The following is a 17,284-nucleotide window of genomic DNA, read 5'->3' as shown; positions in this document are numbered from 1 at the left end:
TTCCTGAATGTATTTTAAACAAACTGCCCCAAATCAACATTATCATTAATAAAAATGACCTATCATGATCCAAAAGACTGCAAAATGCGGCCCATGGCATTTCATTTTGCAAGGGTAATATGTAATTTTATATTCGAGAAATCTGGTGTCACCACTTTAATAAAGTTATCAAACTTAGCCTCATTAGAAGTGAGACAACCTGACACTATATGCTTTCTGAGGTGATGGAACAGGAAGTGAATGTCACTATGTATGTTATTATTCTTGCACAAAATGTTTAAGCTGAATATATTCAAGCCTTTAGATCTGATTTTTAGCTTATAAAAAAATACAGGTATACAGGAATAAATTAAAACCTTGAGGAGACAATCAGAAATACTCAGAATGTTTGATATTTGACAAGGCTATACCCTGAAAGGGACTAAAGAAATGACAACTCCAAGAACCTAGACTGGATACCGTTTTTTTTAAAAAAAGAAAAAGAAAAAAAACCCAAAAACCACAACTATAAACATTATTCAGACAACCAATGGAAATATAACAATGGCTATTTTTTATTAAAATGTTTTCAGTGTGATAATGGTATTACAAGCAATAAAAGTGCACACACAAATAATAAAGCAAATATGGCAAAATAATAATAATATCTAGGTGGGGCATATTACATAGGTTTTCACTGTATCATTCTTTAAAATTTTCCGTAACTTTGTCAGCTATGATAAGAACTAAATCAATTTCAATTGCTTCTTTCAGATGTGGGCATTCCTTCAAATATTCAACTTGAAACTGTTCTGGTGCAAATCTAGTTTTGGGTATGCACTGCTTTCACCAATAACTGAGAAGAATTGTAGAGAAATTGGAGATAGGCATACTGTTTATTGTACACTGTGGTTATCACAATGTGCGTGTGTATTACACAAAGCTATGGGGTTAGCTTGTCATTTGAGAGAGATGCTAATACTCCTAATTTATAAGTCTATTGTTACAGAAATGTTAGTAGCTACTAACAGAAATTTGTGGGGCATTCTCTCAGAAATATATATATATATATATTTTTTTTTTTTGAGAAGGAGTCTCGCACCCAGGCTGGAGTGCAGTGGCACGATCTTGGCTCACTGCAAGCTCTGCCTCTTGGGTTCATACCATTCTCCTGCCTCAGGCTCCGGATGAGCTGGGAATACAGGTGCCCGTCACTATGCCCAGAGAATTTTTTTGTATTTTTAGTAGAGATGGGGTTTCATCGTGTTAGCCAGGATGGTCTCGATCTCCTGACCTCGTGATCCACCCGCCTCGGCCTCCCAGAGTGCTGGGATTACAGGTGTGAGCCACTGCGCCCAGCCAGAAATAAAGTTTTAAAAGGAGGTACTATTACCAGGATAGTGGACAAAAGACCATATGGCTTAGGCAGTACTGAGCTATGATGAATTTTTTTTTTTTTTTTTTGAGAGGAGTCTCGCTCTGTCGCCCAGGCTGGAGTGCAGTGGCGCAATCTCGGCTCACTGCAAGCTCCGCCTCCCGGGTTCACGCCATTCTCCTGCCTCAGCCTCTCCGAGTAGCTGGGACTACAGGCGCCCGCCACCACGCCCGGCTAATTTTTTGTATTTTTATTAGAGACGGGGTTTCACCGTAGTCTCGATCTCCTGACCTCGTGATCCGCCCGCCTCGGCCTCCCAAAGTGCTGGGATTACAAGTGTGAGCCACCGCGCCCGGCTGATGAATTTTAAATAATACTCTTTTTTGAAAATTAAGACTCTAAATTATTTCAGTGGAGAAAGACAGGGATCTTGGTCCTTTCCTGCAGCAAAGTAGAGGTAAGTCTTTGCGGCAAGACAGAGGTTTGTATACAAAGCAATTTATAAACTGAGCACTTTGCAAATTGAAGGTTGTCCGTTTTGGGGGGTATCACATTGCTTGAAATTATCATAGAATTTTCTTTAGGAGAAGAATCTTATATCCAGGGAAATAAATGAATTCAATTAATGATTACAGTTAAAAGTACGATAATTTGTCAAGGAGTTGGTTACCCTAAGTTTCTCCTAATCCAGATCATTTTTTTTTTTTTTTTGAGATGGAGTCCTGCTCTGTTGCCCAGGCTAGAGTGCAATGGCACGATCTTGACTCACGGCAACCTCTGCCTCCCGCGTTCAAGTGACTCTCCTGCCTCAGCCTCTGGAGTAGCTGGGATTACAGGCGCATGCACCACTCTCGGTTAATTTTTGTGTTTTTTGTTTTGTTTTGTTTTGTTTTTGAGATGGAGTCTCACTCTGTCGCCCAGGCTGGAGTGCAACGGCAAGATCTCGGCTCACTGCAAGCTCCACCTGCCAGGTTCATGCCATTCTCCTGCCTCAGCCTCCCAAGTAGCTGGGACCACAGGCGCCTGCCATCACGGCTGGCTAATTTTTTTTGTATTTTTAGTAGAGACAGGGTTTCACCGTGTTAGCCAGGATAGTCTCCATCTCCCGAACTCGTGATCCGCCCACCTTGGCCTCCCAAAGTGCTGGGATTACAGGCGTGAGCCACCGCGCCCAGCCCTTAATTTTTGTATTTTTAGTAGAAATGGGGTTTCACCATGTTGACCAGGCTGGTCTCAAACTTCTGATCTCAGGTGATCCACTCACCTTGGCCTCTCAAACTTCTGGGATTACAGGTGTGAGCCACTGTGCCTAGCCCATGCCTGAAATTTATAAAAAGAAATTCCACCATCTACATTCACTGTAAGGTTGAGTCTTCTCAACAGAAGATGGCCACATAAGCAAAGATCAGACAACTTGCCTAAATGGTACAATTTTAGTGAAGGAAAATCTAGCATCATCTATCAGCATTTTAAATGCATAAACCTGGCCAAGCATGGTGGTGCATGCCTATCATATAATCCCAGAACTTTGGGAGGATGAGGCAGGAGTGTTGCTTGAGGCCAGGAGTTTGAGACCGGCCTGGGCAACACATCAAGACTCTGTTCCTACCAACAGTAACACAAAAAAAACACATCAACTATTAAACAGGAAATTCTTTGCAGAAATGTATCCTACACACACAACCTTGAAATGATATTAGTGCAAACACCTCAATAAAAAAATTCTGGAAACTTCCTAAGTGTCCAACCACAGAGGGCTGGTTAAATACATGATTGTATATTCATTTAGTGGAGTATTATGCAACTATTAAAGTGTGTGGAGATCTATACGTCAAGTAGATTTACATATTATATGTAAACTTGTACCTGTTCTGTTATTAAGTGAAAAGGTCAGGTTATAAAATAGTATATATTCAGTGACCCCATTTTGTAATTATTTCTACATGGTTGATTTTTTGATATAAAATAAAGATTATTTATATAATCTGTTTACAAGATTACTAGCAACTATGACATACAAATACATCAGAACTTAGTATAGCTGACTTACATTTAATATCTGCATACATATGGCTGATTGTAAATCTATCTTTGCCTTCAGGTGCCCAAGCAATTCTTTCTGCCATGAGGTATAGAGCTCCATCCTGCTTCTTTTGACGCACTTTCTTTACAATCAGCAAAACTTCTTCAGATGAGGTTGCCATGGTGGCTAGAAGGTGCTAAGAGAGAAAAAAAAGATGAAGAAAAAAACTATTCCACACGTCAATTAGGGTTGAATCTGTTGACTTCTAGTCCCTTTCAAATATAAAATCTAAACTGTAGGAAATTAACAGGGAAGAAGAAATTCTCTTTTCTCATTCAAAGTTGAAGATAAAGTTGCATGGCATCATTCCTCTACAATTAAATTTCATTTTGCTCATACCACAGGTGTAAATTTATACAACACTTAAATGCTCATAAGTATTATCAATTTATTTTCCTCAGTTACATTCTTATACACACACAATTTGAAAATGTGTAGTCTTTCATACAGTCTATATTTACAATTGTAAAACTGTAGAATTACAGAGTAATATTTATTATTTAGTTCAAATTTGTTTCAATTGAAACTAAGATCTGCAAGATTTGTGCGGACTTCCCAGAACCATTCCCAGAGCTGAAACCACACCAGTTTCCTGATTTCTGGTCTGTTTCTTCTGTATAAATAAAACTGAGATAACTAAATATTTAACACTTCACATGCTAATTTCCTATCTTTTAACATTCAAATGTCTTCAACTGCTCTCCAGGTCTTGGCCATGATTCATTGGTATAATGCCTAACTAGTTACCTAAGACAGAGTCTGGTCCCTCCACCTCCAAACCCTGCCTCTGAGAATCTTAAATGCCCAATCCAAATCCTCCAGGCTTGAGTGTGGCTGGCTGGACTCAGTGAGAAAGACTGCTGACTGATGGTGCTGTCTGCCATGGGCCAGGATGGGGAAAGTTGTGGCACCAATGCCACATATATGCCATTTCTGGTGAAGTTATGACTTTAGTTTTCATCCCCAGAGGAATGGCCAAAATATAATTTAACAATTACGTTTGCCCTGGGCAAATAAGTGAAGCTTTACTGAAACATTTTTCTGAGGGTTAAAACAAATGAAAACAGGCCAAGTGAGGTGGCTTACACCTGTAACCCCTGCAATTTGGGGGGCCAAGGCAGGAGGTATCACTTGAGCCCAAGAGTTTGAGACCAGCCTTGTCAACAAAGTGAGACCCCGTCTGTATAAAAAATAGGTCTAATTACTTTGGGAGGCCAAGGTGGGAGAACTGCTTGAGCCCAGGAGTTTGAGGCGGCAGTGAGCTATAATCACCACACCGTACTACAACCTGGGTAACTGAGTGAGACCGTGTCTCTAAACAAATAAAATGGGAACAATGAAATACTGGATCTGCCATTAGTTCTCCAAAATAATTGAACTTCTATTTGAACATAATGGGAAAATAAGTATTAGGAATGGGAGTATGGCAGGGATTAAAAACAACAGAAATCAGACATTCTTGTTATAAAGTTACAAAAAAAAAAAAACCCACTTAAACCATCACCTCTTTTTTTTTTGAGATGGAGTTTCACTTTTGTTGCCCAGGCTGGAGTGCAATGGTGTGATCTCAGCTCGCCACAACCTTTGCCTCCTGTGTTCAAGCGATTCTCCTGCCTCAGCCTCCTGAGCAGCTGGGATTACAGGCATGTGCCACCACGCCCGGCTATTTTTGCATTTTTAGTAGAGACGGGGTTTCTCCATGTTGGTCAGGCTGGTCTCGAACTCTTGACCTCAGGTGATCCACCCACCTTGGCCTCCCAAAGTGCTGGGATTACAGGTGTGAGCCACTGCACCCAGCAAACCATCACCTCTTAAGATTAATAAATATGGCTGGGCACGGTGGCTCCTGTCTATAATCCCAGCACTTTGGGAGGCTGTGGCAGGTGGATCACTCGAGCTCAGGAGCTCGAGACCAGTCTGGGCAACATGGTGAAACCCATTCCCACAAAAAATACAAAAATTAGCCAGGCAAAAGGATGTGCTCCTGCAGTCCCAGCTACTTGGAAGGCTGAAGCAGGAGAATCAGCAGAATTGCCTGAGCCCAGGAGGCAGAGGCTACAGTGAGGTGAGATCGCAACATTGTACTCCAGCCTGGGGATGAAAGTGAAACCCTGTCTCAAAACAAAACAAAACAAAACAAACCACTGGATTAAAACAATTATTACTTCTTATTCACTCAAACAATGAGTTAGAAATAAAAAATACAAGGGAAAAAAGTGAAACCTTGCTTTCTCTGAAGTTGATTATCTCAAGTATGAGTAGTCAGATACCCCTTTTATAGGTCTTTACAGGCTATTCTATACATTTATCCAACAAATTTGTACTGAGCCAAGGAGCCTGGGGACTATCCAAAGATGAATGTCTGTTGATTTCTGCTTTCAAAGATCTTCCAGTGTAGCGAGCAAGTGTGTATATGTGTGCTATTTGTTAGTGTATACTAATTAGAATGTGTGTAGAGTTCTAAGTAGGGAAAAGGAGTCAGGCTGGTGGGAGCAGGGGAAAGCAAAAAGAAAAAGCAGATAAGCTACAAGTCAGCCTTTCTTCATGGTCCGGGACACACAGCCCTCCCATGCAAATAATTCACAATCTTGCTGTGCCCCACTTATCACCAGACCCTCAGCGGATAGAAAAATGCAAGTTAGCTCACTGCAGCCTTGGTGTTATCAGTACTTCATGTAGCCCTCTTCAGCAAAAGCACAATCCTATAAAATCCCCTTGGAAGCTTTTGTCTCCTTGCAGTCAGCTCTCCGCTTGCTAATCTGCACGTTGCTTTCTTGCAACATATTTTCCTACTTTCTCTAACAAATCTGCCTTTCTTTACCTACAACTGTCTTGGCAAATTCTTTTTACTACTGGTGCCACCTGCCTCAGACAGTTGCTACCCACGACATGAAGTCCCAAAAGGGACATAAAAATGTTCCAAGTTAGGACTCAGAGGCAGTTTCTTCACTCAGAAAGCCATGAGAAATGTTGGCCACAGAATTTTTTAAAAGCCATTTTAAAAAACTAAGATATAATTAACAAACCAACAAATGCATAGGTCTTAGGCATTCTGTTCGATGCGTTTTGACAATAGTACACACCCATTTACAGTTACCAAAATGAGACACAGAACATTTCAGTCACCCTTGAACATTCCCTCATATTTCCTTCAGGTCAATCTCTTTTCCCCAACCTCCAGCAACTATTCTGATTTCTATCACCACAGATTAGTTTTTATCTGTTCTAGGATTTCACATGAAAGGATTCATACAGTATGTACTCCTTTTGTCTCTAGTTTTTTGCTTAACATGTTTTTTGAAATCCACCACATTGTTGCGTATGTATCAGTTCATTCTTTTTAATACATAGTTTGGTTATAAATTGGGTCTTGAAGAGAGGACTTCTACACAGAAAGTAAAGGGAAACAGTGTCAGAGGGAATAGTTTGGGGCAGTGGATTGAAACTCTCTAGGAATGAGTAATCTGCTTAGGATATAGCATAAGGTTCATGAGATCAGTAGGATATGAGGTTGGATGGTTAAGATGGAGGCATATAGTGGAGAAGGCCACCCTATGTGGCAAACAACAGAAAACTTCTGAAGACTTTTGAATAGGGGAGTGATCTGTATTTTAGAAATTAATCTGTGAGCAGCAGGAGAGACTGGAGAGGAAGGGACAAGGACCACTGAAGCAGCAGAATGAACACTGTTAAAGTGCTGAAGGAAGCGTCACAGTTGCTTGCCCATACCCCATTTCTGAGCCTTACTGACATGAGCACAGTGGTACCATTTTCAGAAATTAATGAGAAGAGCAGATTTGAAAGTGAAGATAAGGAATTCAGTTCCAGACATGATGAATGTGAGGTACTGCTGAGTCATGCAGGTAGAGATAGTCTGCATTATGTAGGCATTTGCAAATGCTGGAATAAAGCCCGATTAGATGACTGCTTTTAATTAAAAAGGGATTTTAAAAATTCCATAATGTCACAACCTTAACATCAATTTTCCTCATTTTTAATTGTGCTTACCTTATCTGGACCCACCTTACAAATGTAATCATAAAATACATTCAAGTTCATTATTTTGTGATTTTTACTCACCACTGAGAATTTCTGTTTTCTTACAATCCCATTTTGATATCCATATATCAAATATGATAAAGGATCACAATTCTTAATAAACAATACCATCTTTTAACTGACTTATTTGATGTCTTAAGACTTTGAGAGTTTTCCCTTCTTGAAGTTTAAAAAACTGTTTTAAGACTATTTGATGACACGAAAAGATACACAGAAAAAAAGGCATGTAGTTTGATTCCATATTCTTTTTTTTTTTTGAGATGGAGTCTCACTGTCACCCAGGCTGGAGTGCAGTGGCACGATCTCGGCTCACTGCAACCTCCACCTCCCGGGTTCAAGCGATTCTCCTGCCTCAACCTCCAGAGTAGCCGGGACTACAGGCATGTGCCACCGTGCCTGGCTAATTTTTTGTATTTTTGGTAGAGATGGAGTTTCGCCGTGTTAGCCAGGCTGGTCTCGAACTCCTGGACGCAAGTGATCCGCCCGCCTCAGCCTCCCAAAGTGCTGGGATTTCAGGTGTGAGCCACTGTGCCCGGCATGATTCCATAAATTTTTTTTTTTTGAGATGGAGTCTTGCTCTGTCACCCAGGCTGGAGTGCAGTGGCGTGATCTTGGCTCACTGCAACCTCCTCCTCCCAGTTCCAAGAAATTCTGCCTGCCTCAGCCCCCCAAGTAGCTGGGATTACAGGTTCCTGCCACCATGCCTGGCTAATTTTTGTATTTTTTAGTAGAGACGGGGTTTCGCCATGTTGGCCAGGCTGGTCTTGTACTCCTGACCTCAGGTGATCCACCTGCCTCGGTCTCCCGAAGTGCTGGGATTACAGGCGTGAGCCACCGTGCCTGGCCCCATACTCTCTTTTATTTTTTTTGAGACGGAGTCTCACTCTGTCACCCAGGCTGGAGTGCAGTGGCCCGATCTTGGCTTACTGCAACCTCCGCCTCCCCAGTTCAAGTGATTCTCCTGCCTCAGCCTCCTCAGTAACTGGGGGTTAGAGGCACATGCCACCACGGCTGACTAATTTTTGTATGTTTAGTAGAGATGGGGTTTCACCATGTTATCAGGCTGCTCTCGAACTGACCTAGTGATCCCCCGCCTCAGTCTCCCAAAGTGCTGGGATTACAGGCGTGAGCCACTACGCCTGGCCTGCCCCATGTTCTTAAATTTAAAAAAATCTAAAATTTAGGCTGGGCAGGGTGGCTCACGTCTATAATCTCATCACTTTGGGAAGCTGAGGCGGACAGATTGCCTGAGACCAGGAGTTTGCGACCAGCCCGTGCAACATAGCAAAACCCTGTCCCTACAAAAACTATAAAAATTAGCTGGGCCTGGTGGTACACATCTGTAGTCCCAGCAACTCGGGAGGCTGAAATGGGAGGATTACCTGAGCCCAGGGAGATGGAGCCGTGATGACACCACTGTACTCCAGTCTGGGTGACAGAGTGAGACACTGTCTCAAAATAATATTCTCCATCATCTAGAATTTGCTAAATGCTTAATAATGTGTCAGGTGCTGGACTAAGTTTCTTATAGACATTATCTCAGTCCCCAGTTAATAATCCCATGAGGTAGGTTCTATTATTAGTTACATTTTGTAGATAAGGAAACTGGGTCTGAGAAATCAAGATGCTTTCTTAAAGCATCAGGGAAGTAGCAGAAATGGGTTTGAATCTGGGTCAGTCTGTCTTTGAAATTCCACTATGTTACTCTGAAAATACATGCGACTGAAGGGATAGATACCAAATTTAATGATTATCTATGGGTGATAAAAATACAGATGATTTAAATGTTCTCTTTTCTGATCTATAATAATTATGTATTTTATACTAAAGCAGTTATTAAAAAAAAAAAGTCTTCCCAAGAGTTTCTTCTCTATCAAACCAAATGTTTATAAAGGTAACCCAGGAAAGTGTTAGGGGTGCTAGTGTGAGAATTTGAAAACAGTGTTTTCTATTTTCAGTAGTTTATTTTAACATTAATTTTCTAGTATTCTTTATAATAAACATATAACTATGCAGTTCTTCTGCCAGAACCTCCCGAGTAGCTGGGATTATAGGCATCTGCCACCACGCCCAGCTAATTTTTTAATTTTTTTTTTTTTAGAGATGGGGTTTTGAGGCAGGTGGATCACTTGAGGTCGGGAGTTGGAGAACATATTTTAAAAAGCCCACTCTGTAGAATATCAAACTGGACTGCAAACCATAAAAATTAGGAAACATGTTTTAAGAAAAATGAATTAAAATCTAAGAAAGATGAGAGGGGAGGATTTGAGGGGGAAGTTGGCAAATAATTTTAAGTATGTTGATATTTCATTATACTACTTAAGTAGGATAATTTTAAGTATGTCAGTAGTTGGAAGAAAAGCAGTGAGCAAAGACAGCTGATAGAGCAAGTCTCCCAATTAACTGGGCATACAGGCAAAAATAAAGTGTTAGCATTGGAAAATAATACAAAAACCTTTATGAGTTGAGAAGGCAAAAAAAAAAATGCATGAAGAGAGAAACTGCAAAGTGGAGAATACATGAGACAGAACTGACTACATCAACTGGGAAAAAACATAACCTTTTTTTTTTGAGAAGGAGTCTTGTTCTGTCACCCAGGCTGGAGTGCAGTGGCCTCATTTCGGCTTACTGCAACCTCCACCTCCCGGATTCAAAAAGATTCCCTTGCCTCAGACTCTCAAGTAGGTGGGATTACAGGCACGCACCACCATGCCTCGCTAATTTTTCTATATTTGGTAGAGATGGGGTTTTGCCATGTTGGCCAGGCTGGTCTCAAACTCCTGACCTCAGGTGATCTGCCTGCCTCAGCCTCCCAAAGTGCTGGATTACAGGCGTGAGCCACCGCGCCCAGCCATAACCTCTTATATATAACATATAAAACCATTTATATAAAAATTCATTTATGGGGAAATTTAAAAAATAAATCTGAGATAAATTACCGCACATTGGGCACAACTGGTCAATTGTCTCACGGCTAATTTGCTTGGTAAATTTTCCTGGTCATCTGTAGCACCTCTTAATTGTTCAAGGACCAATTTCAGGAGGTTTAACAGAATCACTGTACCTATCTTACAATGCCTTCTGTGATTTCCAGGTTTTTCTTGAGTATATTCCTTGAGTGGCAAACACTTCTTCCCAGGAGAACTCTATAAGAGCCATAGAAATTTATCAAAGTTATTGGTGTAGGCTATATTTAAACAGATCCAGTCAACGAAGATCTCGCTTTACTAAAAGACTATTTACTTTATGAAATGGTCTGCTATAAGACTTCTTTAAATAGCAAGATCTCTAGTAAAGGCATTAATTTATTTGCAGTTAAAAATGTATTTGTCTGAATCTAAATTCATATACCTTGCTCTGAGCCTTCGTACATTCTCTTCCTTTCCCATCAACTGGCTTTCATTTTTTTTTCAGTCTATGTTAAGCTTCAAAGTTACCAGCTAAAGTCTCCTATTATTTTCTTCATGGCACTTACAACAACATAATTTTTAATGTAATTCTTTTAATGTATACGTCTCCTGACAGATTGCAAGCTTCATAAGGGAGGGCAGAGGCCATATATGTTGGGTTCTCTGTAATATAGCAGCCAGTACATATAGTGTTTGGCCTATAGGAAGAGTCCAAGAAATATCAATGACATCATTTAAGATCTTGCTGTTAAAAGAATACAATCTCTTGCTAAGACATAATAACGAATCTTTGCATATACATCTTTGCTTAAACTCCAGGAACCACTAAAGTTTTCAATTCACAGATCAATGTACCATTTCTCATACAGATTCTAATAACTGGATCTTGCCCTTAAAAGGAAACAGTGATAAGGAAGAAGCTGAACTGGTTGAACACAAATCTTTACATTACTGCACCTCTGCATTTCCATTACCTACATCCCCTTTTCCAATGTGCAAGAGATAAATGGAGGAGAGGAGATAGGGAGCAACAAGTGAAAGTGAAATCATCTTCTGAAAGAAGGATTACTAGAGAGCACTGTTATATCTGCCAGCATACAAAAATGGAGATTTGGAATGCTGCTTGTCATCAAGCAATCCAAAACTGTTTGAACAATTCAGCATTAAAGGGAATAACTTTATAAGTACGTAAAGAGTGACCAAAATGTACTGTTTTAAGGATAATTTCACAGACAAGGAAGAGATTAAGGAGAATAACTGATGTGGCAATTTTAGGACGGAGCACTTGTACATTTTACAGCAGTGCAGGGAAGAGGCAGGAGGAAAATGCGACAGAGATGCATGACAGAGGAAAATATGCTCCTATCCACTAATAAATACTGCATGCTGACAAGAGTATATTACCAAAATTGAGAGAAGAGTAATCAGTTGGTAATCAAGAGAAACTACTAGGTCAGTGGCTGATACTGCCAAACTGAAGGCAGGAAAGAGAAAGAAAGAAGGACACAAAGACATCTCTATCAGCAGTATCCATAAGGCAGAGATAAATGGTGGCCAAAATGCTAGGAAAGCTCAAGGTATGCCAGACAACATTCTGATGGTAGGGAATAAAACAGCACAGAGAAACAGGTTATCAGAGGGCAGGACACATGGTACCAGCAGGGAGAAGTTACAAGCCTTGAGGGCAGTACACACAGGAAGCATTCACAACCCAGGACTGGTGCTGGTCGCTGGCTTCACTACTTTTAACTGATTATTCTCCCACACTGCACCAATTTTCCTAGTATTTTTCAAAAGCCCTCTCTGAATTTGCTTTGATTTTTTTTCACATTTGTACTGCAATGTGTATTTAGTATCACCTAAGAGAGACTCAAACTTACCAATCTGTTGCACTGCTACAAGTCGGCTGAATGGCCTGGTCAACATGGTGAAACCCCGTCTCTACTAAAAATACAAAAATTAGCCAGGCATGATGGCGTGCGCCTGTGGTCCCAGCCGCTGGGGAGGCTGAGGCAGGAGAAGCCTTTGAACCCGGTAGATGGAGGTTGCAGTGAGCAGAGATCGCGCCATTGCACTCTAGCCTGGGCAACAAGAGCAAAACTCCGTCTCAAAAAAAAAAAAATGTCGGCTGAGTGAGGACAGCAGACCATCTCTTTTTTCTCCTTTTTTTTATTTTTTTTTTTTTTTTTTTTTTTATTTTTTTTTTTTTTTGAGACGAGTCTTGCTCTGTCCCGCAGCTGGAGCAGTGGCCGATCTCGCTCACTGCAGCTCCGCCTCCCGGGTTCCCCATCTCCTGCCTCAGCCCCAGTAGCTACCAGCGCCCCCCCCCCGCTATTTTTGTTTTTAGTCGAGACGGTTCACCGTTAGCCAGATGTCTCATCTCCTCCTCGATCCCCCCTCGCCCCCAGTCTGATACAGCTTGACCACCGCCCCCTGTTTCTCCTTTTTGAATGAGAGACTTAAGCCTGCTAACAGGTACAAAGTTCTCTCCAGAGTCTAGTCCTTCTGTAAGCCCAAGGCCTGCTACTAGAGGTTACCTTCCCTGCGGTTGTGACTTCTCCATCTCAACTGCTCTGGTTTTGTCTTTTAAAAAATCTTAAGGTTGTCAACTTTGGCTTAATTACCTAAGTCCAGTTCAGTGGTTTTCAAACTGTGTTCCAAGGAGTGGCCTCTAGGATAGAAGTTAAGTGGGGTGGTGGGGCCTGGCCCTCTTAAATTTAGTTCCACCAGAGCATGCTGCTTTATATATTGGGTTCCAGATAAAAATTCATGGGGAGAAATTGTTCCACTCCTTTAAAATATTTGAAAATCACAAGTCTGGATATTGGTTTGTATGGAATCAATACTCACTGCAAAGCATATTTCATTCAAACCACTCAGTTTTTTTGTTTTTGTTTGTTTTTAAGACTGGGTCTTCAAATGGACAAAAGGTGTATTTTTCATATCTTCTTTCCCCATCCCCATTTTACTTATGCTAAAATTGGAGTTTAGGAGTCATTTGGGGCCAGGCACTGTGGCATAATTCTGGCGCTTTGGGAGGTCTAGGCAGGAGAATCGCTTGAGCCCAGGAATTCGAGGTTACAGTGAGCTATTATCATGCCACTGCATTCCAGCCAGGACGACAGAGCAAGACTCTGTCTCTTAAAAAACATAAGAAAAGTCACCTCCTTATTTAATTTGGCCTTTGAGAACACTGGGGGATTTACAAAATAATTACGTTATATCCAGGTACTCATGGTCTATTTTTCATCATTACACGACAATCAAATGACCAAAACTAGGAGTGTGTGGACTGGCACGTGTTAAGAAGGTTTTTAAGAGAGGTAGATTGACAGGTGGAAGCAAAAGGTGTGCAGACACCAAGGTGACAGCTTTTCTCTTACAGAATCCCAGACTCAACAGCACATTTCCTGACGGGAAGGGCTTCTCTGTCTGGGAGAGGCCTCCGCTTCATTCTCATAAGCCAAATCTGATCCTGGCTTTGGGTAAACCTGCTCTCAACTGAAGAGCAGGCTTCCTTTAGACAAGTAGATTAGGGGTCGCCTCTTCCTCGCCTCGGGATAAGGGCAAACAAGACGCTAGGCTTGGGCGTTGGGAGGACGGCGACAGCGACGCTGGGAAAAGGGGTAGAATCCACGCCGTCCTGAGGCCCCCAGGCCTGTCAGCTCCTCACCCGCCCGCCCACCCACCCGCCTGCATTCTTCAGTCTAAACTTACCAGATGGAAGCTACAACTCTAGACAGGAAGTAACTAACTGGGTTGGATCCGGTCGAGTTCCGCTGCGCTTCTTAGAGCCGCTGCTGGGAAGAGGCCGAAACCCAGTGGCTGCAGCAGTCGCCACCGCCTCTGTTACTTATGGGTCTCGCCTCCATCGCTGGCTGCGAGGAGTCTGAGGGCACGTGACCGGAAGTAGCAAGGCGGGGCCTCGGCACGTTACTCGAGAGCGCGGCCGCCATGACACCTTCCGCTAGTTCCCTCCCTCCCCCACGGGTTCCCGCCTGTTTCGTTTCCTCTCTCCGGTCTCGAGCGGCGAAGGGTCCTGGGATCCTGGCTGGCCCAACCATTTGGCCTAGAACTCCTCCGGTTCCAGTCGCCGCCGTGTCTCCAGCCCGCAACGGCCCTCCGGCTGGAGGCCGTAGAGAGAGTAATCGCGACCGCGGCCTGAGGGGGAGGGACCACGCGCAAGGAGGGACCACGCGCAAGGAGGGGCGTGACTCGTCACGTGATGAGGAAGTGCCGTTAGTAGCGTTGTCTCCAGTCCGCGGCTCTCCTGGATGACGTCAGCAAGGAAGGGGAGGAACGCGAGGGGAGGCTGAAGTTCATGTTCCGCTCTTAGTGCGCGGTGAGTTCGCCGGCGCTAAGCCGGGAGACAAGATCCGATCCACTGAGAGCTGCGAGGTACTGGCCTGGATGTGGTGGAGCTGGGCTGGGACCTCCGGGCTGCTGGTCTGTGAGCTTGGCTTTGGAAATTGGTTACTGGGTCTCCTCTCAAGAGATCTCAAGATATTAAAGTTACTGCTGTTAAAAAGGTAGTAGTTCCTCTAGGCAAGGAGCTTTTTGTGGGCAGGGATTGTGTTTTGTTCATTCCTGTGTCTCTAGCGGTGTGTTCAGGTCCTGGAACATAGTAGGCACTCAGAATGTTGAATGAATGAATGTATGAATGAGTCAGTCGCCATTTGTCTGAGGCAGAGAGTTGTTTTCTGATCATTTCTTCTTGGATAGAAAGATCCCATTGTGGAAATGAGGCAGTCTGCAACTTCCCCTTCTCATTTCTTCAATTTTTGGTATCTTTCTTACTTCTTTCTCCTCTTCTTCCACGCACCTACTGGGGCAAAAGAGAACGTATTTGCATTTGATGTGTGAGCAACAAACACTGAACTATTTTACGATAATGGAAAGATGATGAGATTTGGATTCAGGAGACGTGTATTCTAATCTCAGCTCTACCATTTATGAACTCTGTGATCCTTGGGCAAGCCAGTCTCCCAAAAGTTGTTTCATTTACTTTGGTTAAGCATTTGTCGCCAACTTCTATGTTCTTAGTTTTTGGTAGAGTGACTTCACAGAAGTAACATTTAAACTCAGCTTTGCAGAAAGATAGGGTTTTGGTAAATGGGGGAAGATTCCATAAACATCATATATTAAACCATGGAGGCACAGCAAGTTTATGGAATGAAAGAGAAAAAAAGAGTCGAGTCCAGTGTAGTTGGAGAATAGAGAGGTTAAGATGGGAAATGAGGCTGGAAAAAGAAGTAGGGAGGAGATAACAGATTTTCAAGAAATAGAGCTATTGAAGCCTCGTACAATATTAAGTATATATTTTTAAAATTTTATTGTGGAAAATTTCAAACGCAGACAAAAGTAGGATAATAAAATGAACCCTCATGTACACTTAACGCAACTTGAACAATTATCAGCATTCTGCTGTTCCTGTTTATACTATTTGTACATTTCTAGGTACTTTTTATATCCATTGTTGCATTTGATTAATAGCAGCTTTCAATTTGAGCTCAGTTCTACTGTATGTAGCTACTGGCTAAGAAGATTTTGTTTATGTAAACAATTTCTTTGGGTTTTAGTTGACCACTTGCTCTGTTGAATCAACGTGTAACATGGCCACCTAAACACAACTAATACTATTTTTAGGTTGTAATATAGAAACTTAGTGTCTAGATCCAGGAAGTTAGTGTTTCTACTCTATTCTGGGCTCATCCAACTACTTAAGGAGTATTATGCTCAGTTCTAGGCACCTCATTTTTAGGCAAACTAAAGTGCCTCTGTAGAAGGTTGACTGGAACAGAGGGTTGGAAAATGTCATGTCAGGAGTGATGAAGGAACTGGGAATGTTAAATTTTTAGAAGACCTGATAATGCTTTTCAAATACAGAAGGATTGTTTTGGAAAGAGACAGCTTGTTCCCTTCAGCTATAGAAGCTACATACAATTAGGAATAATGGTAGAGCTCTAAGTGATCAGGCTTCAGCATAGTATTGAAAAGAACCTTATAATAGTGAGCCCTGTGGAGGACTGGAATTGGCAGCTTCATGAGAGTGAGTGCTTTCTTTCCATGGCTGAAAATGTTCAGGGATCTAGGGCAAAACTAATTTCTGAATTAGGTGGACATGTTCACTGAATTACCTATGAATCTTTTTCCATCTTGAGAATTCTAGGAAGTAGGGCTCATGTGCGATCTTGAAAGCTGGGTATGTTTGGGTAAGAAGATCTGGAAGGGAAGCAGTCATTTCAGGGAGAGTAAACATAAAGTATAAAGTTGAAGTTGGTTTAACACTGTCATTCAGCAGCTTCTCTGAGAATTGGCATTGCTTATGCTGTTTTTATTTTCCATTCTCATTTCTGTTAAATTCTTTTTTTCTTTTCAGTAGAACTTACTAGGTGTGTCCCCCTGCCCACCCCCGCATTATATTATAACTTCCAGGACATTCTCTTTTTACCGAGATTAAGGCAAAATGACTTATCTACTTCGGAGTTTCTTTGTTTCAAGATCACAAGTAGAAGAGACACTATGATATTATCATTCCTTTCCATCTCTTGGATTCTGTACCATGGTTTTATCTTTTTCTTGAATCTTCAGTCCCTTTCGTTCTAGACTCTACTTTTAGCTACTACCTACAAATCTGTTGAAGAGTCTCCCCAATAATAAAGTCAAGAGAGGTTTTCTCCTTTTCCACCATACTTCTTGAGTAATTGAAATGTTTTATCCTCATTTCCATACCACCCACCGGTTTTCTCAAGTCTTTGTTTTCTAGCATCTAACCACCCACAGCACTTTACAGAAATTGTGTGACTTCCCAACACCAAATTCTTCAATTCCTTTCTGTTGCCTGCCAAGTTAAGTGCAGGTTCTTTGGTTTGAAATTCA

General features: G+C 41.8%; 2 protein-coding genes across 5 annotated transcripts in view; one reads left to right on the top strand and one right to left on the bottom strand.

Moving 5' to 3' along the window:
• GTF2H1 (general transcription factor IIH subunit 1) overlaps window positions 1-14,596 on the bottom strand; it is a 46,668-nt gene extending 32,072 nt beyond the window's left edge. The window contains exons 1-2 of the mRNA XM_003254290.4: window positions 14,123-14,596; window positions 3,405-3,573 (exon numbers count right to left, since the gene is read on the bottom strand). Coding sequence (XP_003254338.1) covers window positions 3,405-3,558 — 154 coding nt within the window. The 5' untranslated portion in view covers window positions 3,559-3,573; window positions 14,123-14,596. The remainder of the gene's footprint in view (window positions 1-3,404; window positions 3,574-14,122) is intronic.
• A 79-nt stretch (window positions 14,597-14,675) lies between these two features.
• HPS5 (HPS5 biogenesis of lysosomal organelles complex 2 subunit 2) overlaps window positions 14,676-17,284 on the top strand; it is a 43,620-nt gene continuing 41,011 nt past the window's right edge. For 2 of the 4 annotated variants that reach the window (XM_030829712.1, XM_030829716.1), the window contains exon 1: window positions 14,676-14,803. The gene's annotated coding sequence lies outside the window, so the exon portion shown is untranslated. The remainder of the gene's footprint in view (window positions 14,804-17,284) is intronic. The other 2 variants (XM_030829713.1, XM_030829714.1) reach the window with 2 other exon arrangements.

The sequence above is a fragment of the Nomascus leucogenys genome, chromosome 15 (assembly GCF_006542625.1).
Source record: "Nomascus leucogenys isolate Asia chromosome 15, Asia_NLE_v1, whole genome shotgun sequence".
Lineage (NCBI taxonomy): Eukaryota > Metazoa > Chordata > Mammalia > Primates > Hylobatidae > Nomascus > Nomascus leucogenys.
The sequence above is the reverse complement of the archived record's forward strand: the minus strand, read 5'-3'. Positions and strand labels throughout refer to the sequence as shown.